The sequence below is a fragment of the Ursus arctos genome, unplaced genomic scaffold (genome assembly GCF_023065955.2).
Source record: "Ursus arctos isolate Adak ecotype North America unplaced genomic scaffold, UrsArc2.0 scaffold_22, whole genome shotgun sequence".
NCBI lineage: Eukaryota > Metazoa > Chordata > Mammalia > Carnivora > Ursidae > Ursus > Ursus arctos.
In genome coordinates, this window is record NW_026622897.1 from 55757416 (window position 1) to 55782979 (window position 25564).

The following is a 25564-nucleotide window of genomic DNA, read 5'->3' on the forward strand; positions in this document are numbered from 1 at the left end:
GTCTATCATCTGTATGTTAGTGATGAGAGATGGTGGAGTTTTCACATCAAATCACAAATGGATACTGGGAGTTTCTCCAAAACAGAGACTATATCATTTATCTTTATATATCCAATATGTCTCTGTATGCAGAGAGTAGAAAAAACTGCTGAAGTTCAGTGAGTTCCTATACTGGGAATAATCAACTCTAATTAAACTGCAGGCCTGGAAAGGTGACTCGGGACTCATCTTGCATTCTTCTCTCTTTGAAGCCATGGCACCATATTGAATGTGACCTGTGAGGAGTACTTGACCTTTGGATGACCTTCACTAACTGTTACCACTGTCACAGCAGTCTGCCCCACTATGAGCACTCCATGACTCCTGGCCCATTGGAGCTCAATTCTTATGGTCATTCATTCAGCAGACGTTGCTAATCTGTTTCTCCCTCTTATGTTGAGGATACAGAAATGAATTAGACATGAAGCCTGTCCTCCAAGAGCCTGCAGTTGGTCAAGGGACATAAGACATATACTCAGATAATTGTAACACAAAATCAAGAGGCTGGAACTATCACTTGAGCTGGTTGAGGGGGAGGTGATATTTGAACATCAAAGATGCATTCAATTTTATAAGTGCAAAAGGGAAAGAGCATTCCAAGCAGAGGTGATGGCATGAAGAAAGTCTTGAAGATAGGGGGAAATTTGGGGGCTAAGGGAGCAGGGAAGGAGGCAAGAAGACCAAACATTATGGCCAAGAATTTATCAGGGACTCATTATCAGGGAAGGAGGCAAGAACACCAAACATTATGGCCAAGAATTTATCAGGGACTCATTCTCAGGGGCCAGATGGGTAACAAACATGGGTAAAAAGGGCAGGGTATAAATATTTGGAGAGAGATCCCACCTAAAGGCATTCAGACAACTTTAAAACACCTCTAGCCAAGGAACTGTTGAAGCTACGTGATGGATGGGTAAGAGTCCATTATACTAACATGTACGTTTTTGCATATATTTCAAATATTCCATAAAAAGTTTGGCCAAAGAAAAAGTACAAATACCCATCATGAACTTTCAGTATTAAATAAACAAAACAATGAGAGGTAAAACACATCCTCTGATGAAAGGAATAGGAGCAGATGAAGCAGAAAATGTAGAGCTCTACATTGTAGATGCTTCGAGGGGCCAAGCTGCATTAATATTTATCAAGTACCTACCATGTAAAAAGGGATTTGAAAACATAAGCAAGCTATTGAAGATTCCTAGTAGGGGAGTAACAATGAAAAACAAATTTAAGAAGATTGATTTTAAAGGGAAGACAAAAATCGATAGACCTGTATATATAGTTGAACATTGATTTAAGAAGATTGATTTTAAAGGGAAGACAAAAATCGATAGATCTGTATATATAGTTGAACATTTGTTGCATCTTTGCGATGTGCTAGGCTCTAGGGGTATAAAGGTGAATGATTTAAGACATAATTCATGCCCTTGGGAGCTCACCTACGTTACCATGCTAACATATTTTGTCCTTGCCTCTCTGTTGCCCTGTGGTTGCATTCCAGTCATTTCACGTTTGTTGGAATCTCACCCCCTGGTCCAGATCTGTTCCCTGCCCACTGCCCCCACAAGCCCTTCATGGGCACCAGAAACAGTCTGACTGACTGCTGCAAAAATTACCAGAGAACCAGCCATGGCTAGTTTGTTTTTCTTTTGTTTTCTTCTTCAGGAGTAACACGAGGATTCTTTCTCTTCTGGAAGCTGACGGGACCAAAACATAGGCAGTGCCCAAAGTGGTGACAGAAGAAATCTTAGGAGAAAGTATTTTTGCCTTGTACTTGGGACTGCTGCTGGGCGCACCATGGCTCCTGTAAAGATTAGCCACGTGGTATCATTTTCCTCTCAGGTATGTTAATTAGCAGGCATGATGGTTTTCTTGGTGGCTGAGAGGAGTGACAAAAATAGGAGACTTGGCTGCACTTTCAGGAAACTCCCAGTTTAATAGAAGAGACATGTGCCTTCTTTGGGGATCCAAAGGCAAAGGAAGACACACAGCTCTTGCCCTCAGGTTATTCCAGAGCAATGCAAGATGCATAAAAGAAGTGTTCCCAGGAATTAAAGGTAAAGCAGGAAACAGCCTCAGGATTCCACCCTTAGTTTGAAGATAACTGTCAAAACCATAGGCCCAGAGTCTTTACCAGGGTCCCTAGAAGGGCAATTAAGTTACTCTGTCAATGAGAGCAGACCAGGACACTCAAGGTCATCCTGAGCTGTGAGGATACCACCTCTGCCATCAAAGGTGATCTCAGGGATGTCTGGGTGACTCAGTCAGTTAAGCGTCTGCCATCAGCTCAGGTCACTATCCCAGGGTTCTGGGATCGAGTCCCGCATCGGGCTCCCTACTCAGCGGGGAGCCTGTTTCTCCCTCTGACCTCCCCTTGCTTGTGCGTGCACACTCTCTTTCTTTCTCTCTCTCTCTGTCTCTCACAAATAAACAAATAAAATCTTAAAAAAAAAAAAAAAGACGGGGCGCCTGGGTGGCACAGCAGTTAAGCGTCTGCCTTTGGCTCAGGGCGTGATCCCGGCGTTGTGGGATCGAGCCCCACATCAGGCTCCTCCGCTATGAGCCTGCTTCTTCCTCTCCCACTCCCCCTGCTTGTGTTCCCTCTCTCGCTGGCTGTCTCTATCTCTGTCAAATAAATAAATAAAATCTTAAAAAAAAAAAAAAGAAAAGAAAAGTGATCTCAGCCTCCTCCCTAAAAGTTCACTTTCAGGAAATCCCTATTATCCCAATTAGATCTAGATGCCAGGCCCTGGGCCCAGGACTGATCCAATATGGTGTTTCTTAGGGACTTGCCAACCTTTCCTCTGCTGTCATTTCTATCCATTTATCCTTTCTTGCCACTCCTCCCTTCCTGTCCCCCTGGTCTTCTGCAGAGGGTACCTTGGCATTTTGGGTGGGACACGTCTGCATTTATTGCAGTGTCATTTGCCTGATGGGATATTTAGCATCCATGGCCTCCAGACCCCAATGACAACGATGCTTCTTGGTCATTATGACAGTCAAAACCATCCCCACTCATTTCGGAAAGACTCTTAAGAGAGTCTTTAGGAACTACTATATGAACTTCTAAGTGAAATAAAATAAAAATCACTCATATCCTTCTTACCTACATAGTCAGCCTAAATGGTTTTCTTCATACACTGAGCCTTATAAAATGCTAGAGATCATTACTTATCACCTAATACTGAGGTTTTCAAACTGTACTCTGTGGGCACCCCCTTCTGGAAATTGAAGGTGGGGGGGGGTAGTGTACGTCTCTAGGCTCCCCAACCTGTGTTTTAACCAGAACTCTGTTTTCATTTGTTGAAAATACACACACACTTCAGTAAGATTTCAGTTAAAAGGATGGATATTATTGCTCAAACAAAATTAAAAACCATGAATATAGTCTCCCTCCCCTTTACTTAGAGATGAAGAAATTTAGATCCAGAGAGGGAAAGTAGTTTGCTCAGGGACTTTCCACAAAAAAAAAAAAAAAAAAAAAAAATCTAACTTTAGATTCAAACAGAGAATGTCTCTCTTGGTACCGCTGTTGTTGCCTGTGAACAAATCACTTTATTCCTAACCATCGGTTATAAACTTATAATAAAAACCCTTGCCTTTCTTTTCTCATAGGGTTACTTTGAAGGTAAATAGATGTCTGTGAAAGCACCTTATAAATGAAAAAAAATAGTCTAGTGTGGTGGGTAAGAGCTCTGGACTCAGAGACCCAGGTGTTCTGACTTTGATCAGTTATTTAGCTTCTGTAGCCTTGGGTAAGTTTCTGAACCTAGGCTTCAGTTTACTGATCAGTTAACAAACTAAGAAGCAATAATGTTAGGTAAACTAAACACTAAACTCAAGTGTTAAGAGGATGAGGTAAATGAAGGAGAGGTAAAAGGTCTGTAAATCCCCTGGCGCATGGTAACTCGCATCCAGTACTCTTTCTATCATATTAAAATGCCTGGAAAGGTTTGGGGATGCAGGGATCCCTCCTTCATGGGCATCCTCTTTAGCTTTCGGCTCAGTGAGGGTCCTGATGTTCTCTTTCTCTCTCTGACTTAGGATCCCAAGTATCCTGTGGAGAACTTGCTGAACCCAGACAGTCAGAGGGGACCTTGGCTCAGCTGTCCTCAGGACAAGAGTGGGCAACTGAAAGTAGAACTCCAGCTGGAGAGGGCAGTGCCCATTGGCTACATTGATGTGGGTGAGTGAGTTCTCGGAGCTCTGGGAACCTCTGCGGGAGACACAGGAGTAACATTGCCCTCCAAATGCTCCACCAAAGTGTCTCAATTCGGTCTGGCTGAGCACCTTTCATGGAATAAACCCTTCCTGGTGTGAAGTGAGATGTGGCCCTTGCCCTTGGGACAGGTGTATGGTGTTGGCAGACTCTGAGGGTTCTGTTCACATAGAATGAAGTGGGGATAGCATTCCCTGAATTAGGCAACATACCTGCCCTGCTTTGATCTGAGCGGTCTGTGGAAGCCTTAGGACACTGACATAATTATAACTGCCAACAAATAGGACCTGTATACACCTGTAAATATCATTGTCAAGAGCATGCTGGGGGATGAGTGCTGCACACTAATCTGGGAAGGCTCCATAGGAATTTATGGGTTGAGAAGGTTGGCCTTAGAATGTTCTAGAGTAGAGAACTGACAAAGACCATGGGTCTCAGCTCTGTCAGGACAGAGAGATGTCAGGCTCCTTAGCAGCGGTTAATAGAGACAGAGATTAGCACTGTCTGTCAGAGCCAGAGGACAGAGACAGCATCAAGTCTACTGAATCAGGGAAGGTTTCCGGCTGGGGGGACCACCGTGAACCTTCATATTGTCATTCTGTGGACTGAGGTCTTATCCACTTCAGTTGCTGGCTCAGTGTGTTCCTTGACCTTTCTGGGCCTCCAACTAGCTCTAGAAGAGAAGAATGTCCTTTTCCCACCCAATTCCTCATGCACAGTCTGGGAGCATCTTCCCATCACCCTTAAATTCTTCTCTCAACCTGTTGTCCCTAGGTAACTGTGGCTGTGCTTTCCTGCAAATTGATGTGGGCCGTTCTTCCTGGTCCCTGGACAGACCTTTTGTCACCCTGCTTCCTGCAACCATGCTAATGTCCCTAGCTGATTCAAAGCAGGGGAAAAATCGCTCAGGCGTCCGCATGTTTAAAGATGGTAAGGAGGGGCGCCTGGGTGGCTCAGCTGGTTAAGCGTCTACCTTCAGCCAGGTCATGATCCCAGGGTCCTGGGATCAAGCCCTGCGTTGGGCTCCACGTTCAGCAAGGAGTCTGCTTCTCCCCCTCCCTCTGCTCCCCCTGCTCATGCTTGTTCTCTCTCTCAAATAAATTAATAAAATCTTTAAAAATAAAAATGGTAAGGGAGGCAAAAGCAGAAATGGGAGAGAGACTGAGTGAGAGAGATTATGAGAAAGATGCAGTGATGCGAAGCTAGATGACCCACTATAGAGAGCCGTGGTGCTGGGCTGGTAGGTGGGCTTGTGGGAGGGGCCTGTGCATGGGCTCGGTTATGTCTGTGGGGCACGGGGTGGGTAGTGAGTGAACAGCCATGTGGTATGGTTGTGTATGAGTTCTCTGTGGTGAGATTAGGTGATAGCTGGGAATGTTTATGAGCTATGATTTCTATTGACACATAATGTGATTTGGTGGAGGCTGAGGTAGAATTCTTTGTGAGTAGTGTTTTTATTTGTATAAATGTACTTTAGTGTGAGTACAGAAGTCCCCCCACCCCGCACGCCATCCATGGTTTCACTTTCCATGGTTTCAGTTACCTACAGTCAACCACAGCCCAGAAGCCCATGATGCGCCTTCTGACATAGTGTCAGAAGGTCAGGTAGTAGCCTAACTGTCACAGGGCCTGCCTACATCAGTCACCTCATTGCATCTCATCATGATCACGTAGGCATTTTATCATCTCACAGCAGCACAAGAAAAAGGGTAAGTAGGGGCGCCTGGGTGGCAGCATTGTTAAGCGTCTGCCTTCGGCTCAGGGTGTGATCCCGGTGTTCTGGGATCGAGCCCCACATCAGGCTCCTCTGCTATGAGCCTGCTTCTTCCTCTCCCACTCCCCCTGCTTGTGTTCCCTCTCTCGCTGTCTCTATCTGTGTCAAATAAATAAATAAAAAATCTTTAAAAAAAAAAAAGAAAAAGGGTAAGTAGAGTACAGTAAGATATTTTGAGAGAGAGAGACCACATTCACCTAACTTTTATTAAAGTATATTGTTATAATTGCTCTATTTTATTATTAGTTATTACTGGGGGTTTTTTTAAAGATTTTATTTATTAATTTGACAGAGAGAAACAGCCAGCGAGAGGGAACACAAGCAGGGGGAGTGGGAGAGGAAGAAGCAGGCTCCTAGCGGAGGAGCCTGATGTGGGACTCGATCCCATAACGCCGGGATCACGCCCTGAGCCGAAGGCAGACGCTTAACGACTGCACCACCCAGGCGCCCCTATTAGTTATTGTTAATCTCTTCCTGTGCCTAATTTATAAATTCAACTTTATCATAGGTATGTACATATAGGAAAAAAACAGTATATACAGTGTTTGGTACTATCTGTGGCTTTTAGGCATCCACTGGAGGTCTTGGAACATGTGCCTTGCAGATAAGGATGGACCACTGTATACGTGTTCGTATAGAATAAATGTTTATGTAGGTGACGGAAAGCTATAGGATGGATATAATGAGGCAGTATACAGTGTTTCCTGAGTTCCAGTCTATGCAGATCTCTGTGTTCACTAGGCACTGCAGAAGAAACACGAGACCTGATTCCTGGCCTCTGGGGATTTACAGTCTAGTAAGATTTGTCCCTGTTGACACGGAGGTGTTTGTAATGTTGTGAAGGAAGTGTGATATGGGAGGGGCACCCGAGGTGCAGAGACAAGGTCCTACCAGATAGTGCTGGGAATTAAAGATGAGAAGGGTTTACAGTACTGGTATGTCACGCTGGAAGTGAGTCTGAAGGTCATAGGGTGCTGTGGGGGAAGCTGAGGTCTCATGGTCCGGGAGGGGTAGGTGCAGCTCAGTTAACCCACCGGGCAAGCGTTCAGCTCAGACCCCAGCACTGCAGGTACCTCCTGTCAAAATGAGACATTGAGAAGGTCCCTGGAGAGGTGTAGAATGAGGATGTGCTCGTGCTGGGCACAGTGTGGAACCCCGACAGTGGAGCGAAAGTGGAAAGGCAGGGCACCGGGTCTGAGCACACCTTGACTGGCCTGCTTGGCACTGCCAGACTCTGAGCACCGAGGCCTAAGGGGCCAGTTACTGATGACCTCCATTCTTCCTTTTATTGGAGTTTACACTATATGGTCCCGTCTTTTCTTTCCTCTCCTCACTATTGACCTTCTCTTCCTTTCTCCTCTCCGTTCACGCATTTCCTTTCCCTTTCATTTTCTTTCTTTTTCCCTTGAGATGATTTCCTGGCGCCAGCCTCAGGTGAGTCATGGGATCGACTTCGCCTGACCTGCTCCCAACCCTTCACACGTCAGCAGTCTTTTGGCCTGGCCTTCCTCCGGGTGTGTTCCTCCCTGGACTCCTTAGATGACCCCGTGAGGGGTTCCTTGGCCCCCGAGAGCTCTAGACTGAGCCAGGTATGTACAATTGTGGAACAAGGACTTGGTATTTTCCCACTTTTTTTCAGTTTCTCATTAGAAAGCTGGTGCTTGATTGAGGGACATACACACACTTGCTCAAATAAAAACATAAACGGGCTTGCTACCCTTTCTTACAGGTAAGAGTGAACGCCTCTTCTCCCCTCTCACCCGTGGGAGAGTCAAGGGAGCGAGCCTTCAGTACAGTGTCCACAAAGCTGTTGGACCCCTTGTTGTTTAGCAAGAACGAAGTCTCTTTTTGGATTTAAACTTAATCTCATGCTTTGGGTGTAGGTTCCTGCGGGCTATAGCTTTCATCAGACTTTTCCTTCTGGCACCTGCACGTCCCAGGGCTCACTCACTGTCTCTCTGTCATTGTTGTTGCCTGACCCCCCTGCCAGGAGAGCCAATTAGAATCTTAGATACGTGCTCTGCGATTTCATGTTTTCCTGCTTTCTCTCCCTGTACAGCACACACATACTGCTAAGAGAAAATGGATAGGTATCTGGTCAGTTTAGCTCCCCTCTTCTCAGCCAGTTTGCTAGTTATTTTTTCCTTCTAAGCCCATTGGGACTCCTGCTTTCTTGTCCCTGGTGTCTTCCTTTACCTTTCCAGTACCCTCCATCATAATTCCCTCCAAACAAGTACAAAGACAGAACCACACAAGCTAGAGTCATAGAATTCTAGACGTGAAAAAGTACATGGAGATCATCAAGCCACATTCTGCACTTCATTCTACAGCTCAGCTAGGGAAACTTCCACAGTCAAATTCACACCGTGAATCCGAGCAGAAGAGGGACTAGAAACCAAGTCTCCTATCATTGTACCACAGCGCTTCCTATGCACACAGTGCGTCTTTAGACGCTCCAAACATCTGACATAACCAGAAGTTCAGCCCCAGGAGTGAATGTCACAGGTGTCATTCCTGTCGCAGTTACTGAGAAAAACGAGACTGGGCATTGGGAAGAGAAAATGGAAGAGGAGGAGGAGACGCTTCTGTCGTACAGCCTCGGGAGAGACCCAGAGGACAGAGACAGAGTAAAGCCTGCTCTGTGATTTCCTCCTCCTTCACAGGAAAGGCTAAAAACTGCCGCAGGACCAGTGGACACAGTTCCATGTCCTGCCAGAGCTCCGCACGGTGCCCCGGGGCTGAGGGAGTGGAGCCACAACCCCACGGCTCCAATAAAATGCAAGCTCTGCAAGATTAGGGACCTGTTTGTCTTGTTCCACACTGATTCCTGGCAACTAGAACAGAGCATAGAACAAAGTAGGCTTGTAGAATAACTTACCGTTCAGGGGCAAGTTGTAGATAGGAGCACCATAAAATTTACCATCCAAACTCGGAGACACTTGGAGCGCAAAAAAAGTGCTATGAATTTTATCAAGACAACAGCATCGTCCCAGGCAAACCAGGACATGTGGTCACCTTAATTATGGGCTGAACAAGGGCTTCTTAGAGCCTTTTCCATGTCAGCCATTTAATTACTCTGCACCTTTAAGACCCTGATGGGATGGAGGGGGGAGTCAGCAGCTTGAGAGCCATAACGTCAGAAAGGCGTTGAACGTCAACGTCAACGTGCAGAAATATTGCACCCACCTCAATGAAACCACAGGGAAAGAGATCCCGAAATGTTTCTACAAGAGAGGGTTGACACAGGGAAACAGATTGGTAGCACTCAGTTTTGTGATTTAAGATGTCTAAAATTGCGTAGGCTTTTTTCCTACTGTGTCATTGTAATGGTATATTGTAGCGATAGCAAAACATAAGGGCTTTTAGGCCTGTGAAATAGGGTCTTTTGTGGCACTGGTTTTCCAGTTAGGAAACAGAAGCACAGAGAAATTTAGTGAGATGCCCCAGGTCACGTGGCTAAATAAGTCTTGGAGTGGATTTGAACCCAGGCCACCTGACTCCACTTAACATGTGCTCGGGAGCCCAATTCCTAATCTCACTTAAAGTTAAACCATCTCTCCACACCTATCCAGTTGTTCTTTCTAGTAGCATTCACTCTAAAATTTATGAGACAAGGTAAAGAAAAATTAAAGCCCTGGAAAATTAAAATATTTCAAAATTACTGCTAGGTCCAAGATGAGACTGAGATGGCACTTACAAAGTATTAAACAGTGAATGTGATTACTTGAATAAATAAAACAAGCTGTGGATGTGAAGAAAAATACTACTTCTCATACTTGCAGAATGACGCCAAGATCATGCTTTACAAGAAAGATGTTTGCTTTTAAAAGAATCTGTGATAGCGGCGCCTGGATGGCTCAGTTGGTTAAGCGTTGAACTCTTGATTTCAGCTCAGGTCTTGATCTTAAGGTCATGAGCTCAAGCCCCACGTTGGGCTCCACGCTAGGCACGGGGCCTACTTAAAACTTAATTAATTAATTAAAAGAATCTGTGATAGAGGAATGAGAGCTGCAAATTAAAGACAAAATTTTTTAGTTCTTTTAAGTTCAAGGGAAAAAGGAAATTTGGGAAAATAAAGGAAATAGGTACAGATGAATTGACACAGAGAAATTGAATTTTGACAAGATGGAAACTGTGGCACATACCACGTAAATAAAATCTATGTAGAAATGATCTATTGTGTGATTATCACATGAAGACATTTCTGGAGTTAGCAGTAGAGAGGTTTATAAAATGCCTGTGATGGCTACACACAGTGGCTAGTGGCTAGTGGCTAAGCTAATACTTGTGGTATCTATATACACATACATACATACACATCTCTTCCTATCAGTGGCTAGAAATGGTGGCTGAAATTGGTAGGTTTGTAGTTGCAGGTGAACAAAAGAGTTCACAAAAGAAATCATACTGGAAATGAAACAATATTATTAAATAATATTTAGAAGAGAAAATTATAAGAATGTCCCCCAAATAATTCAAAATAGAACTACTTTTAAATATAGAGATACATACGGGTATACTTAGTTTCTCTCGCATAGGTGTATAAAGAGAGATAAATGATTTTTGTACCTACATGAATCAATTTTATATACGCACTGTTTGAAACCATATATATATATATGCTCTCAAAAGTTTGCACGTGGTTATCAGTCCCATGGCCCCTTTTTCCCAGCCACGTTATGCTTTGATCTTTCAGGATCATGACAAACCCCTTAGCATTGGGAAACTAAGTATACAAAATTACTAAATCTCTGAGTCTCGTATCTTACAGCTGGGTGAGAGTGCACACAAGCAAAGGTACCACATAAAGGTATTAGCAAATATACGTACTCATTAAGCCGAAGCCCTCAGGTTTGGGACTGTCCCTGGTACTATGTGGCAGTGCCCCCTGGTGGTGAATGTCTGTAGTTCATATTTCTCCATTTTCTTCTTCTCAGGGCTCTGATGCTCAGGAGTCTGGTCCTAGCCCGTGGCTGGCTAATCCTTCCATTCGGAGGACGTTCTTCCCAGATCCCCAGACGTACGTAGCTACCAGAATGGAGGTCTCTTGTTCACTTCTCAGTTCTTTCTCTTGAAAAAAGAAAGGCAGCCAAGTCACTCACAGGCACTCACTCCCTGGTTTGCCCCCACTAAATCACATCCTCTAGACCAAACCCTATCTGTAGACCAAACGGGCTTTCTTGGTTCGATGCCGCTGACTTGGGTGAGCAGAATGGAGTTTCTGTTCTGAATGAAACCAAGTGCTGTCTGTTTCCTTGCAGGAGCACCAAGGAAATTTCAGAGCTTAAGAATATCCTGAAACAGCTGCAGCCAGGGGCTTTGGGCCGTTCAGCCCGCATGGTGCTTTCAGCTGCCCGGAGGGTGCCCCCCGCGAGCATGGCAGGCGCGAAAACCAGCCCCGAGGAACCAGGTCCTAGTCAGCCAGCCACCACAGGTGAGTCCCCACCACCTGCCTTTGGTTCCTTGCTCTCCCTAGCACCACCCTTTTTCCTGAATCCAGTGCTGCTATGCAAGGATACCTTACCAGTGGGACTTCCTGTGGGAGAAAAGACAATTGCCAGTGTCTTGTTACTGGAAGAGAAATCAAATATTGTATAGTAGTAATTGAAAGAACACTGGCCTGAAGTCAGGAATCCTTATTTCTTTGGGCCTCAATTCCCTCATCTTCAAAGTGAAGGAAGTAAACCACATAGTATATAGGCCCCTTGCAGTATTAGTGTTTTGTGATCAATTTAGTAGGACAGTTAAGTCGGGGTGGTGGTGTTTGGAGCTTATTGGAGAAATAAATTAAGGGAATAGCATGGTTTTATCACAAAGAAGAAAGGATTAAACATGTCAGAGCTCCTACTTTGCACCAGATATGGCTAAGGCACTTTTACTATTTCATGTTTATAACAAACTTAGGAAGTAGATACTGTTATACTCATTTTACAAAAGAATCTGAGGTTCAGAAAGGTTAAACATTCTGAGTCACACAGCTAATATGTGGCAAAACCAGGATTTGGGTTTGTTTTTTTTTTTTTAGATTTTATTTATTTGAGAGAGAGAATGAGAGAGAGAGCACAAGAGGGGGGAGGGTCAGAGGGAGAAGCAGACTCCCTGCTAAGCAGGGAGCCTGATGTGGGACTCGATCCTGGGACTCCAGGATCATGACCTGAGCCTAAGGCAGTCACCTAACCAACTGAGCCACCCTGGCTCCCCCAAAACCAGGACTTGAACCCTGGGGCTCTTGGTTTTAACTGGTCTAGACAGCAATAGAAAGAATAAGTAGGGTACTCATTGAAAACCTTTGGTTTCGCTCATTGCTTTATCGGGAAAATTTTTAAAAAAGGAAACAGTTTATCTGTCATTTTAAAGAACTGAACAAATTACTGAAATAATAAGTATGTTATCTCATTGCAGAAATAGGGTACATTGGTCATCTATGGTTGCATAAACAAATTTCCCCAAAACTTGGTAGCTTTCAACAGTATTTATGATTTCACAGTTTCTCACAGTTAGGAATCTGGGCCGGGCTTAACAGCATCCTCTGGCATCAGATCTGACACAAAGCTACAGTCATTGGAAGGCTCCACTGGATGTGATCTGCTCCCCAGCTCACTCCCATGGCTGTTGGTGGGAACCAGTTCCTCATGGGCTGTTAGACTGAGGCTTCCCTCACTTTCTTCACTATGAGAGCCTCTCCCTGGAGAATCTCCTAGTGTGGAAGCTTGCTTCATCAGGTGAGCAAGCTAGAGAGCAAGAGAGAGAGTACTAGCAAGGAAGAAGTCAGTCTGGGGCGCCTGGCTGGCTCAGTCAGGAGAGCATGAGACTCTTAATCTCGGGGTTTTGAGTTCAAAACCCATTTTGGGTGTAGAGATTACTAAAAAATAAATACGCTTTTAAAAAAAAGAAAGAAAGAAAGAAGTCTGTCTTTTATAACCTAATCACAGGAGTGGCACCCCATCACTTTTGTCGTATTCTGTTCATTCAAAGCAAGTCATTAGATTCTGTCTAAATTCAGTGGGAGGCACGAATACCAGGAGGCAGGAATCGATAGGAGTCATTTCAGAAGCTGTCTACCACATAAGGAAGGATGTAGTTTATTATTTTAAAAGACAGAAAATGGGAAGGAACTAACCTTTTGGGGACACCCGATCAGCTGGGTACTGGAACCTTCAAAAATATTAAATTCTATATAAAGTGTTTCGGAAGTTCTGAATAGCTAGACAAATGGTTGTTAATGGGTTTTGTTGCCACTCATTTGATAAATATATTTTTTAAAGATTTTATTTATTTATTCGACAGAGATAGAGACAGCCAGCGAGAGAGGGAACACAAGCAGGGGGAGTGGGAGAGGAAGAAGCAGGCTCATAGAGGAGGAGCCTGATGTGGGGCTCGATCCCATAACGCTGGGATCACGCCCTGAGCCGAAAGCAGACGCCCAACCGCTGTGCCACCCAGGCGCCCCTTGATAGATATTTATTGAACATCTCTATGTGCAAGGCCCCGTGCCCCTTCCTACCCTAACGAAGAGACTTCTCCATGTCATACAAGTAGGTCCAAAACTTCAGACTGTGATAAGTACTTCAAAAGCAAAGCATAGGGGTGCCTGAGTGGCTCAGTTGGTTAAGCGTCTGCCTTCAGCTCAGGTCATGATCCCAGGGTCCTGGAATTGAGCCCCACATTGGGCTCCCTGCTCAGCGGGGAGCCTGCTTCTCCCTCTGCCTCTGCCTTTTTCCCTCTGCTCATGCTCTCTCTCCTTCTCTTAAATAAAGTCTTAAAAGAAAAAGAAGGACTATCATATGTGAAGGCCTTTTTGTTAATGTGCTAGATTTAACGAGTATTTCTAACACAGAGCTCAGACCAGAGGAGCAGAGCTCAGAGAATGATGCGAGCAGGACGAAGAGACGGAAAGTACAAGCCCGCAGGTGAGTAGGTCAGCCTGAAAGACCCAGATCACCCCTAACCTTGTTGCCCTTCTACACCTGTCCTACTTCCCCCACTTGTGTCTTATTTGGATCAGAGAGTATCCTTGTGTCTGTGCTTGATCTCAGGGTCTGGACCTAGAGGGTAAATAGAGAAAAGATGTCCTTGTCCACAGGTTGCCAGTTAGGCAAGGAGAGAGCTCTGTAGTGGATTAGAATCTGAAATTGAGTATACTGTATCTCATGTACTTCATTAAAATTGAAATCTTTTTCTGTTTCAAAAAACACTGTCAAGAAAATAAAAAGAACCCACAGAATATGTGAGAAAATATTTGCATATCATATTCGGTAAGGGACTTGTTTCTAGAATACATAGAGAATGCTTACAACTCAACAATAAAAAGATAACCTAATTTGTAACGGACAAAAGATCTGAATAGACTTTTCTCCAGAGAAGATATACAAATGGCCAATAAGCACATGAAAAGAATGCTTAATATCAGTAGCCATCAGAGAAGAGCACATCAGAACCACAGTGATCACACTCAGTAGGACAGCTGTAATCAAAAAGACAGTAGCAGGGGCACCTGGCTGGCTCAGTCGGTAGAGCATGCAGCTCTTGATCTCAGGGTCGTGAGTTCAAGCCCCATGTGGGATGTAGAGCTTACTTTAAAAATAAAAAATAAAAGACAATAACAAATGTTGGCAAAGATGTGGAGAAATTGGAACTCTCATACAGTGCTGGTGAAAACGTAAAATGGTGCAGTCAACCTGATAAACAGTCTGGCAGTTCTTCAAAAAGCTAAACATAGACAATTTCCCTCTGATTTCTCCTGCCCTGAATGGCACGATTTCCTTCTGGGTGGCGGGCTGAGTCCTGCGGTTGGGCTCGGGTGTCCGCAGTCCCTGGGGCTTTGGAGCCAGGCCCCCGGGGAGGGGCCCTCAGAACCCGACCTAGGGTTAGGGTTAGGCCCCAGGAGGATGGCAGTTCCACTCCTAGGAATAGACCCCAAAGAACTGATAACAGGGACGCCCAGGTGGCTCAGTCGGTTCAGTGACTGCCTTCGGCTCGGGTCATGATCTCAGGTTTTGGGATTGAGCCCCACATCGGGCTCCCTGCTTAGCAGGGAACCTGCTTCTCCCTCTCCCTCTGCCTCCCCACCCCCATTTGTGCTTCTCTCTCTCTGTCTCAAATAAATAAATAGAATCTTAAAAAAAAAAAAGGACTAATAATAGGTGTTCACACAAAAACATATAGACAAAGGCTCATAGCAGCATCATTCCTGATCGCCAAAAAGTGGAATCAGCCCAAATGTCCATCAACTGATGATCAGATAAACAAAATGTGGTATATTCGTACCATAGAATATTGTTCAGCCATGAAACAAGAATGAAGTACTGATGTAAGCTACAATATGGATGAACCTTGAAACATGCTAAGTGACAGAAGCCAGTCAGAAAAGACCACACAGTATATGATCGCATGTATACAAAATGTCCAGGATAGACCAATCCAGAGACAGAAAGTAGATTAGTGATTGCCAGGGTCTGAGGCAGACAGGAGGTAGGGGTAGTGATACTAATGGATTTAGGGTTTCCTTTTGCGGTGGTAAAAATGTTCTGGAATTAGATAGTCATGGTGGTTACACAACCTTGTGAATATCCTAAAACTGTTCAATAGTATAATAGGATGAATTTTATTGAATGTGCATTATATCTCAATAAAAGAATAATTTTTAAAACCTGAAAGCAATGATAGAACGTCTGTTCTCGGATGTTCAAGGTTAAATGACTTCCCTCAGGTTGGAAACATCAAGTGGGAAAACCAGGACTCCAGCCAGGGCTCCCGCCTCCACATCAATGAGTCCACACTCTTCCATCCTAACTCGAGGCTCCTTCAGCCCTTGGAGCCTCTTACTAATAGCTGGTCTTTAACTATTCTTTCTCACAGGCCTTTATCCAGCTCGAACTCGCGGTCCAACCAGAGGGGGATGGCAAAGGCAGGGCAGAGACAACACCACCGACCCCAGGCCCAAAGTAATGGGGTCCAGGAGAGTGCACCGTGCCCCATTTGTGCAGGTTTGCTGCTGGGGCCTGGGGGTTATTGTGGGACTACTAGGCATCGCTTGCAGGACGACTAGGAGACCTGGGAACACTGCCAGGGAACATTCGAGCTTGGACTCCCAGTCTTCTCTGCAGTTACATACAAGTGTGTATGGAGCACATGCTTACATTGTGTTGGCCGAGCCGAGGAAGGGACACAGGCCCTGTCCCCAGGGGAAACATGAAACAAAACAATACGAAATACTGTCAGGGAGGGCCTAGCATTTCCTTCCCATCCATTTCCTCCGTGTCCCAATTCTCTGAGTCCCTATTCAGAAGGTCTTCTCCGATCTTCTCAGCTCATCTTTCCCAGCCGAGCCCCTGCAGTATTCTCAGATTCCCTTGCACTTAGCACTTCTCACTTCTGCTTTGTATCACAGTTGCTTGTGGCCATAGCTTATCTCTACCCCTGAACTCTACAGTCCAGAAGGACAGGCCTAGGTTTCCGCCCCTCAGCTCCTGGCCCGGTGCAAGGCCTACAGTAAACCCTTGATAAATGTTTGGTAGATTCACGACCGGACATTGTCAGGTGTAGATATCCAGCCAGAGTAAATTTCCCGCAAAAACAGCCACGCTGGGGTGGCATCGTGCCTGGGAGCGGACTCAACTTTGCTAACCTCCTTCTCTCCCTCTTAGTCTCCTTCAGCATTGAGGTTCTTCCCCGGCACGCTGCGACCTGTGGAGAGATCTCCCCACCTCAGCCAGCCTCTCGCTCCTCATCACCATCTTCATCGCAGTCTGTACTGTACGTGTCCTCCCCGGAGAGCTCACCACCCGCTTCCTGGGTCCAGTGCCCTCTATGCCAGCTGTACTTCTCGGCAGGAGAAGTCGAAGAACATGCCAGCATGTGTGGGGAGGTCCCTCAGACGTGAGCCATGAGGTGCTGTGGTTTTGGGCCCCCTGCCCTCTGTGACTAAAACTGGGGAGTGGATCTTGTGACAGGTGAGGAGAGCTGATAAGGCCAAGCTGCCCTCTCTCCTCTCCACTCATTCCCTCAGGACTCTGCCTGAGGGCACCTCGGGCCCAGCCTGCTCTAACTCCCAGTCGTCAAGGCTTCTGTCACCATGGCACCCTGTTTTCCCAAGACAGCTCCATCCTTTTCCCCTCTGGAGCTTCTGGGGTAGAACTGGTGATCTCTCTAGGGCTTTGGGACATAATCCAGAATGTCTTCCTCTCAGTGAGTGATGCATATCCTCATGCCCATTTTCCTGAAAGGAAAACTGAGACCTGATGAAACAAAAGCGCTGCCTGGCAGATAAGATCTTGTGGTATACTTGGAAGTTGAGAGTGATTTTTGAGCATGAGACTAACCTCCAGCATCCCATGACCTTAACTCTCAGTATCCTGTGTGGGTTCCCTCCCTAGGTATGATCAGGTAATGGTGGTACTGTGTGACTTGAAGCAAGTTCTTCATCTTGCACCCAGAATTAACCCTCAGTAACAGAAAACCCCTGTCCTCCTGCTTGCAGAGCTATTCTAGGGATCAGATGGGTTGATGACTAAGGAATGGGTCTAGGCTCAGCTGTGGAACCTTGGGCAAATCCCAGTCCCCATCTATACCATGAGGCAGTTGGACCAGAGGGTCTCTAAGGTCCCCTCCACCTGTGACATTCTCAATTCTATTCCCACCTTTCTTGAGCAACTATGTCCTCTCCCCTTTCCCAGAAGTTTCCACTGTGTGGTACTCACCAGTTCCTCTGGTCTCCAGGGTACAAGGCAGAGGGGGAGCAGCTGGTCCTGGCAAAGGGAGGGCCCAGGGCGGGGTTTTGAACTCAAGGGTAGGAAAGAGGCTGGGCACAGTCGGGAACAGACAGAGCAGGAGTCCTTCAGTCCCTACAGCATAGGTGGGTGCAACCATGGACCTCCTCACGGTAAGAGACCTGCTCTCCTACTTTTCTCTCATCCTGGTCCCATTTCCAGCCATGATTAAAACAACAGATTGAGCCACAGGGGCGGAGAGGACATCCTCGCTGCTATGCAGGTGATGGATATTGCCATGTTGGTGGAGGAGAGCCCCTGGAGCCCCAAGCCTGGGCCCAGAGAGAAGAGCAGTGAGGGGGGGCTAGGCCCGGTATGAGAGAGGGACGAGGCAGCACTGAGGGAGAAATGCCACCCAAAGTAGGAGAGGGCAAAGCCGGGGAAGGTTGGTGGGGGAGGAGCACTAGGATCTGTTAGGAGGCCTAGACAGAGCGGAGGGGCTGGGGGAAAGCCCCGTTCAAAGACCCTCCTGCGTAGACATGTCTGGGCCTGTCCTTCGGAGGCTCTGGGACTCTCAGAGCGATGAGCAGCTGGGAGATGAAGTCAACAAAATGGGAACTGGGTCCTGGGCAGATCCCGGTTAGACTCCCCATGCAGCCCCGTCCGCCCGCTGTAACCCACCCTTCCTCAGGGTTCCCACGCTGGCCCACTGTGGGTTCCTCTGAGGGTGGCAGCTGTGCTGAGGGAGGGGGCCCCTGGCCGGACCCAGGCCTGGCCCTTCCTCACCTGAGAATCTACCCAGTAAAATGGTGACAAAGGAGATATTTGTAATCTTCTGTGCTGCTGGCTTGTAAGATGGAGGCGGTGGCCATAAACTCAGGAATGTGGGGAACCTAGCTCTAGAAGCTGGAATCAGAGCCACCCTGTCCTGCCGACACCTTGACTTCAATGATACTGATTTCTGAATTCTAATCTCTAGAACTGTAAGAATAAATGTGTATAGGTTTAAGCCAATTTTTTTAAAAAGAAAAGGGTGCTTTTTTCAACCAAGTCCAATTCTCTAAATATCAGTAATTCAACAAAAGGGGTATTTATTAGCGGCTTAACAAATCTATACAAGAAGCTATTATTATGGTATGAAAGGGTGTTTCCAAAATGATTGCTTCCTAGAAAATATGGAAATGAAGTTTATCCCCTACACAGACATAATCTTTTGGGGAACATTCATATTGTCATTATGTAAGACGATGACATTAGATAAACCATATATACTAGAATATAGGATGTATATTTGATGTAGATACTAATTTCAGAGTAATACATAGATAAAGGTGGTAGCATTCTTATTTTCCTTCTTAAAAGAAAAAAATGGAATAATATACATTATTATGTCCCACATTTTGGATGTTTTGAACTAGTAAAGATTCCAGAAATCCAAAACTAGTAACAACAATTCCTATTTGAGTTGAGAAGTGGCATAAAGGGGAGTTAAGAACACCAGCTCCTCAGCCAGACTGCCTGGGTCCCCATCTCATCTGAGTGGCTTAGCATATCTTTACCTCAGTTTCCTCTGCTGTGGAAGGGGGGCGTGATGGCTCCTACCTCACAGGGTTATCGTGTTCGTAAGGAGTGAGTGAGTTACTGTACTTGGGACGTGTTCAGAAAAGAAGCATGTATAAGCACTACATTAAGTGTACTTCGGAAACAACATTGTTAGTATCTGGGCAAGAGCAAAATAGTACGGTGTCTGGGCTGAGGGCTTAAAGGTGGAAGGGTGAGGGAGGCCCCAAAGCAAAGGAGGTTAGACACGGGGGGAGGGGATGTCCCACCCTCTCCATCCTTCATCCAGCCACAGCCCACCTGCACAGAGATCGTGAACAAGAAGCTGAGGTTCCCACCTCCGCTCCTGGCCGCCATCCAGGAGGGGCGCCTGGGCCTGGTGCAGCAGTTGCTGGAGTCGGGGGTCGAGGCGTCAGGCAGCGGGCCCAGTGGGCCCCTGAGGAATGTGGAGGAGGCCGAGGACCGCTCCTGGAGGGAAGCTCTCAATCTGGCCATCCAGCTGGGCCACGAGGCCATCACTGATGTGCTGTTGGCCAATGTCAAGTTTGACTTCCGGCAGATCCACGAGGCCCTGCTGGTGGCAGTGGACACAAACCAGCCAGCTGCGGTGCAGCGCCTGCTGGCCCGGCTGGAACGGGAGAAGGGCCGCAAAGTGGACACTAGGTCTTTCTCACTGGCTTTCTTCGACTCGTCCATCGATGGCTCACGCTTTGCCCCTGGTGTCACTCCACTCACCCTGGCCTGCCAGAAGGACTTGTATGAGATCGCCCAGCTGCTCATGGACCAGGGCCACACCATTGCCCGGCCCCACCCGGTCTCCTGTGCCTGCCTCGAGTGCAGCAATGCCCGCCGCTACGACCTGCTGAAGTTCTCCCTGTCCCGCATCAACACCTACCGCGGCATGGCCAGCAGGGCCCACCTCTCGCTGGCCAGTGAGGATGCCATGCTGGCTGCCTTCCAGCTCAGCCGGGAGCTCAGGCGTCTTGCACGCAAGGAACCTGAGTTTAAGGTCAGATTCTTGTACTTCCTCCTGCCCTTGGTCCCCCATATCTGTCCTTCTACACAGGCAGGGGTGGGCTTGTGGTGGGTGTTCTGGGGAGTGGAAAACAATGGAAAGATGATGAGGCCTTGTTCTGTTCTCAGTAACCCTCCATTTTGTTGTTGTTGTTTTAAAGATTTTATTCATTTATATGATACAGAGAGAGAGCACAAGCAGGAAGGGGCAGAGGGAGAGGGAGAAGCAGACTCCGTGCTAAGCAGGGAGCCCTGATGCGGGGCTCGATCCCAGGACCCTGAGGTCATGATCTGTGTAACTCTCCATTTTGATGGGGACTTGCAGAATCCCACTCTGAAGGGGGATCTCATTCTAATAGCAGAGAGCTATCACTCTAGGGGCACCTAGTTTTATGGCACCTAGGGATGCCCTGGGTCTAAGGGAGTAGGGAGAACTCAGATAGAAAAGCAGTGAGACTGAGATGACATTCAGTGGAACCTGTCCTTTCTGAATACCTCCTGTGAGGTCCCACATCGAGCACTGTGTGTTAGGGGCCCAAGCTTGTGATCCCAAGCAGGGAAGGGCAGAGTGAGGTGGACACGCCTAGGACGCTCAGCTCCCCTTCGTGCCTCTGTGGAGAATGCTACATGGCTTCTAAAACCCAGAAAAGCGAGGTCAGGAGGCTACAGCAGTTGTGTTCCGGGCAGACTCCTTGGAAGAAGCAGAATTAATCTTGGCCGCACAGCCAGGAGGTTTAATACAAGTGAAGAGGAGTCGGGAGGATATTTGCAGTAGGGGTGCAGTGTAAGCAAAGGCTGTTGGATAGAAAAAGTAGACATGGCAATGAGTGCCGGGGCCTGTGCAGGACAGAGAACGTGTGAAGGGGAGCCGAGGAGGGGCAGGGTCCCAGGGACTCGTCAGGAACCTTGAATACCACCAGCCCCGTTCCGTCCCTCACTCATCCACCGACATCCCCTCTGTGCTAGGCAGACTTGGTCCCCATGCTCAAGATCACCATTAGGCGGGGACACAGACAAGGCTATTGAAACAGGCCGAAGGAGGCAGGGTGTGGTCCATGCCAGGTGAGCCGGGGAAAGAGCATGCCGCTTCACCAGAGTTGTGCGAGACTCAGAGCCCCCACTTCACAAGTAGCAGGAAAGGGGGGTCCTTCCAAAGGACTTTCCCTCCGTGCTCATGGCAGCCCACAGAAGGAGGCAGCACAGACGGTCATCCCCACTCTCCAGGCCTGGCAAGGGGAAGCCCCTTACCCCCTGTGACACCACCTGAGGGACAGTGCTGGGCTCAGGCCTAGCCACCTGGAATTCTTGCCCGGATTCTGTCTGGGATTGGGGCCCTGAGTAAAACCGAGGCGAGGCTGGGTAAAGTAGAGGCAAGAACTGCCCTACCCGTGTCTGCTGCTAGAACTGCCGGCTTCTCACGTAAGGCAGGTGCTCAAAAAAATTAATGAAACGAACATGAGAGGCATGCAGAGCAGGATGAGAAGTGGGACAGGAAACAGGGACTAGAAGGGGCGGTACAACGGACGGGCAAAGGTGGCAGAGGGGTTTGGGCTGTAATGACCTAGTGATGAGGCAGATGGAGCACCAGAGGAACAAAGCTGACACATGAGGCACCTCACAGCAAGGAGGAGAGCGGGGATGGCAGCGAAGAAAGGAAGAGAAGACTCAGGGTGACAGCACATGTGGGGAAGTGATGGCCCGCAGCAGGACAGAGCAGGCCTAGGCCCACTGTTGGGAGGGTGGGGCTGACTTAGTGGGGCTGGGCCCGCAGGGTGGCCACACGCACCTGCTCCCCTGCAGCCCGAGTACATCGCCCTGGAGTCGCTGAGCCAGGACTACGGCTTTGAACTGCTGGGCATGTGCCGGAACCAAAGCGAGGTCACTGCAGTGCTCAATGACCAGGGCGAGGACAACGAGACTGAACCTGAGGCTGAGGGCCTGGGCCAGGCCTTTGAGGAGGGCATCCCCAACCTGGCGAGGCTGCGACTGGCCGTCAACTACAACCAGAAGCGGGTCAGCTGGGCCCTACCCACCTCCTGTGCCCCTGCCCCGATCCCTGCCCAGCCACGGCTAGGTATCCCCCGGTGCAGCCCAACTAAGTCCTCTCCCTGCCTTCCTAGACTCATCCTGAGCACCCTTCTATCTAGGCCCTTGGCCCTGTGGGTCTCCTCACCTCCCTTCTTATGTTTAGTCTAAGCCTCTAACCTCTCCCCAACCCTTAGAAGTCCCATGACCCACCAGGACCCTACCTTCAGCCCAGACATCTGGGTTTTACTCAGCTCTGCCTCTGGCCTATGGAGTAAGTTTGGTCCAGTCTTCTCTTGTTAGACTTCAGTGTCTCTCTCTATTCAGCAAGATTAGACTAGATCTCCGAGGGCTTAGATATCAAGTGATTCCATTATTCCCCACCTCGTTAGATGCCTGACCCTGTAAGCTAAAGACATGCTCCCTTTCTAGTCTCCCCACCCCTTATTCTCCCTCTCACCACCCTCAGATATCCTATCCCACCAGGAGCTAAACCAAAAAACTTCCTTCATAATGGCTTCCCTGGCCTGCCCTCCAAGACACCAAACCGTACTTTCCCTGTTCCTCCCCTCCCCCTCCTCAAGACTGGTGCCCCACATCTCTAACAAGACAGGAAGCCCCGAGGGTTCTGGGACGTAGGTACCTATTTCCACCCATCACTGCCTTAAATTCAAGAATGTGGGATCCGGGGATGCCTGGCTGGCTTAGTCAGTAGAGCATCGGACTCTTGATTTCTGGGTTGTGAGTTTGAGCCCCATGTTGGGTACAGACATTACTAAAAAAAAAAAAAAAAAAGAATGTGGGATCCGGAGAGTCCAGAAAAACCTTTGAGTTCAGCTTCTCCTTCATAGACTAGGAAACCAAGGCCCAAAGAGAGGTGGGGTCTGGGGTCTGCCCAAGGTGACAGAGCAAATGAGTTGCCTGTCTTCTGAGTTGGCTGGCCTGAGAAGAAAAGAAATATGGCTCAATCTTCGTGGCAGGGAAGGAAGGACTATGTCGCCAGCTGGCTCCCCGCCTCTCTTCCCGGCCTGGTAACCACCTACTCTGCTCACGCGCCATCTCTGCTTAGTTTGTAGCGCACCCCATCTGCCAGCAAGTCCTGTCCTCCATCTGGTGTGGGAACCTGGCTGGCTGGCGTGGAAGCACCACCATCTGGAAGCTCTTTGTCGCCTTCCTCATCTTCCTCACCATGCCCTTCCTCTGCCTTGGCTATTGGCTGGCGCCCAAGTCCCGGGTACTAAGAACAAAGTTAATGATAACTGCCCTTTATTGAGCCCTTTGCTAATATGCCCATTGAGTCACCTGAAGTGGCCCTGGGAAGTCGGTCTGACGCGTATTCACAGAAGAGGCACAGAGAACAGAAGTGCTCTTTTTGTCCAGGGGGTACAGGAAATAGCACGGTTTCAACAGAGCTCTCTCAGCCTCCAAAGCCTGATCTCTATATGCAGCCCTACACTCTCCTAAAGAGAGCCCCGCCCCAGCCTACAAAGAAGACTTTAGGGACCCAGATGTTTTTATTCCTTCATCTCAACAAGTCTCTCCTTGAAACCCCGCTGTGAGCTGGGCCTTAGGCCCGGCGCTGGGGATTTAATGAAGAGCGAGTGGTGTTAGCCAGGGGAGGCACAGGGAGAGCGGAGTCCGGGGAGCGGGAGCAGCATATTGGAAGGCCCGGGGAGGGAGAACAGAAAGATCAGCGAAACGGAAGGAACGTCTGTGTTGCTAAAGCATAAGCAGAAATAGCGAGTGGTGGGACGTGGGCAGGACCACAACTAGCGGAGCCTTGTAAGCAGAGATGGAAACCACTGTAGGATGTTACTGAAGGGAGTGCTCCAGTAGTTGTGTGTTTGAGAAAGTTCTCTCTACGAGAGGCATGAGGATGGGGTGGGGGTGTGCTGGAGTTAGGGAGATGGTCCTTGTCTAAGATGGGGACACAAGAGGAGGAGAAGGAACAAGTTTGGGACAGAAGATGATGAGTTTACTTTTTAACCTGGTTGAGACTGAACTCGAGGAGCCTATGGGGCCTCCAAGGGGAAGTTACTTTACCTCTATGATCCTCAGTTTCTTAGCTGAAAAAACAGAGAGTATTAATACTCATACAGTTGTGAAGGAAGTCGATATGAAATGTAGTACATTCTCCATAAATGCCTGAATACATACGTGCGTGAGTGAAAGGAGGAGTCTGGAAGTTCTCCCAGCAAGGGCGGAGATTGACAGGCCTCCGAGAGCCACGCTTTCCTTCCTTGCCCCCCAGCTGGGCCGCCTGCTGAAGATCCCAGTGCTGAAGTTCCTGCTGCACTCCGCCTCCTATCTGTGGTTCCTCATCTTCCTGCTGGGCGAGTCCCTGGCCATGGAGGCACAGCTGAGTACCTTCCGCGGCCGCAGCCAGAGCGTCTGGGAGACTTCCCTACACATGGTTTGGGTCACAGGTACACGTGTGGGCCTTTTATTTGTAGCGGTCCCCCTGGTGGGCCTCCTCACTGTTCTTCAAATAAGTACTCCAATTGGGGGGGACCCTCTCCCTGTAGATGTGCCCTGAACATATAACCAAACCCTTCTGGGCTCTACCACACCAAGGGACCTTTTCCATTCACCCCTAGTTAGGGGATCTAGCCCTGTGATAAGACTCCCTGAGCAGGGGCGCCATACTTGCTCCACTCTGGACATTCCTGTCCTCTCACAAACAAGACACGGGTCCATAGTGTCAGGTGGGAAATTTCTCTGGTGTCATGGTAGCCTGCGAGCACACCACCAGGCAATCTAGTCCCAAAAGTCAAGGAACAGAAAGGCTCACGGACCAAACTGAGATGGCTGAGTCATACAGTTTATTGAACCCCTAAATGGTATGCTTAGGATGGCGTGGTCAGGGGGAGCAGAGTTGAGGTCTGAGCAGGGGCGACAACACCCAGAAGCTGCCTGGCCCCAACACTTCATCTATGGGAGAGACGTGGGGGCAAGTATGTCTGGCCACAGCTGAAGCTCGCTAACCATCCTCATGGGCAGCTCTGAGTTTCCTTTACAACCCTTGTGCAAAGGACACATAGGACCAGAATGGGTATAACCAGTGGGCAATCCTGAGGGCTTCCTCGGCCACATGTATGTTCAGTATATCGCAAATATTTATAGAGTCTACCCATCCCTTTCTGGGTATGTTCACACACATATGCTCTACTCATTTTATTTGTTCAATATGTCGCCCAAATAACTAACTTATCTATACTCGGT

At 47.9% G+C, this 25564-nt stretch overlaps 1 protein-coding gene across 1 annotated transcript in view; it reads left to right on the forward strand.

Annotated features, from left to right (window-relative positions):
- Positions 1–25564, forward strand: part of XNDC1N (XRCC1 N-terminal domain containing 1, N-terminal like) — a 39483-nt gene that overhangs the window by 2570 nt on the left and 11349 nt on the right. The window contains exons 2-15 of the mRNA XM_048217093.2: positions 1708–1884; positions 4087–4228; positions 5036–5191; positions 7446–7624; positions 10973–11055; positions 11297–11469; positions 13873–13945; positions 15894–16021; positions 16682–16781; positions 19436–19455; positions 19561–20312; positions 22118–22330; positions 23412–23576; positions 24594–24768. Of these exons, the coding sequence (XP_048073050.1) occupies positions 1840–1884; positions 4087–4228; positions 5036–5191; positions 7446–7624; positions 10973–11055; positions 11297–11469; positions 13873–13945; positions 15894–16021; positions 16682–16781; positions 19436–19455; positions 19561–20312; positions 22118–22330; positions 23412–23576; positions 24594–24768 (2404 nt within the window). The 5' untranslated portion in view covers positions 1708–1839. The remainder of the gene's footprint in view (positions 1–1707; positions 1885–4086; positions 4229–5035; positions 5192–7445; positions 7625–10972; positions 11056–11296; positions 11470–13872; positions 13946–15893; positions 16022–16681; positions 16782–19435; positions 19456–19560; positions 20313–22117; positions 22331–23411; positions 23577–24593; positions 24769–25564) is intronic.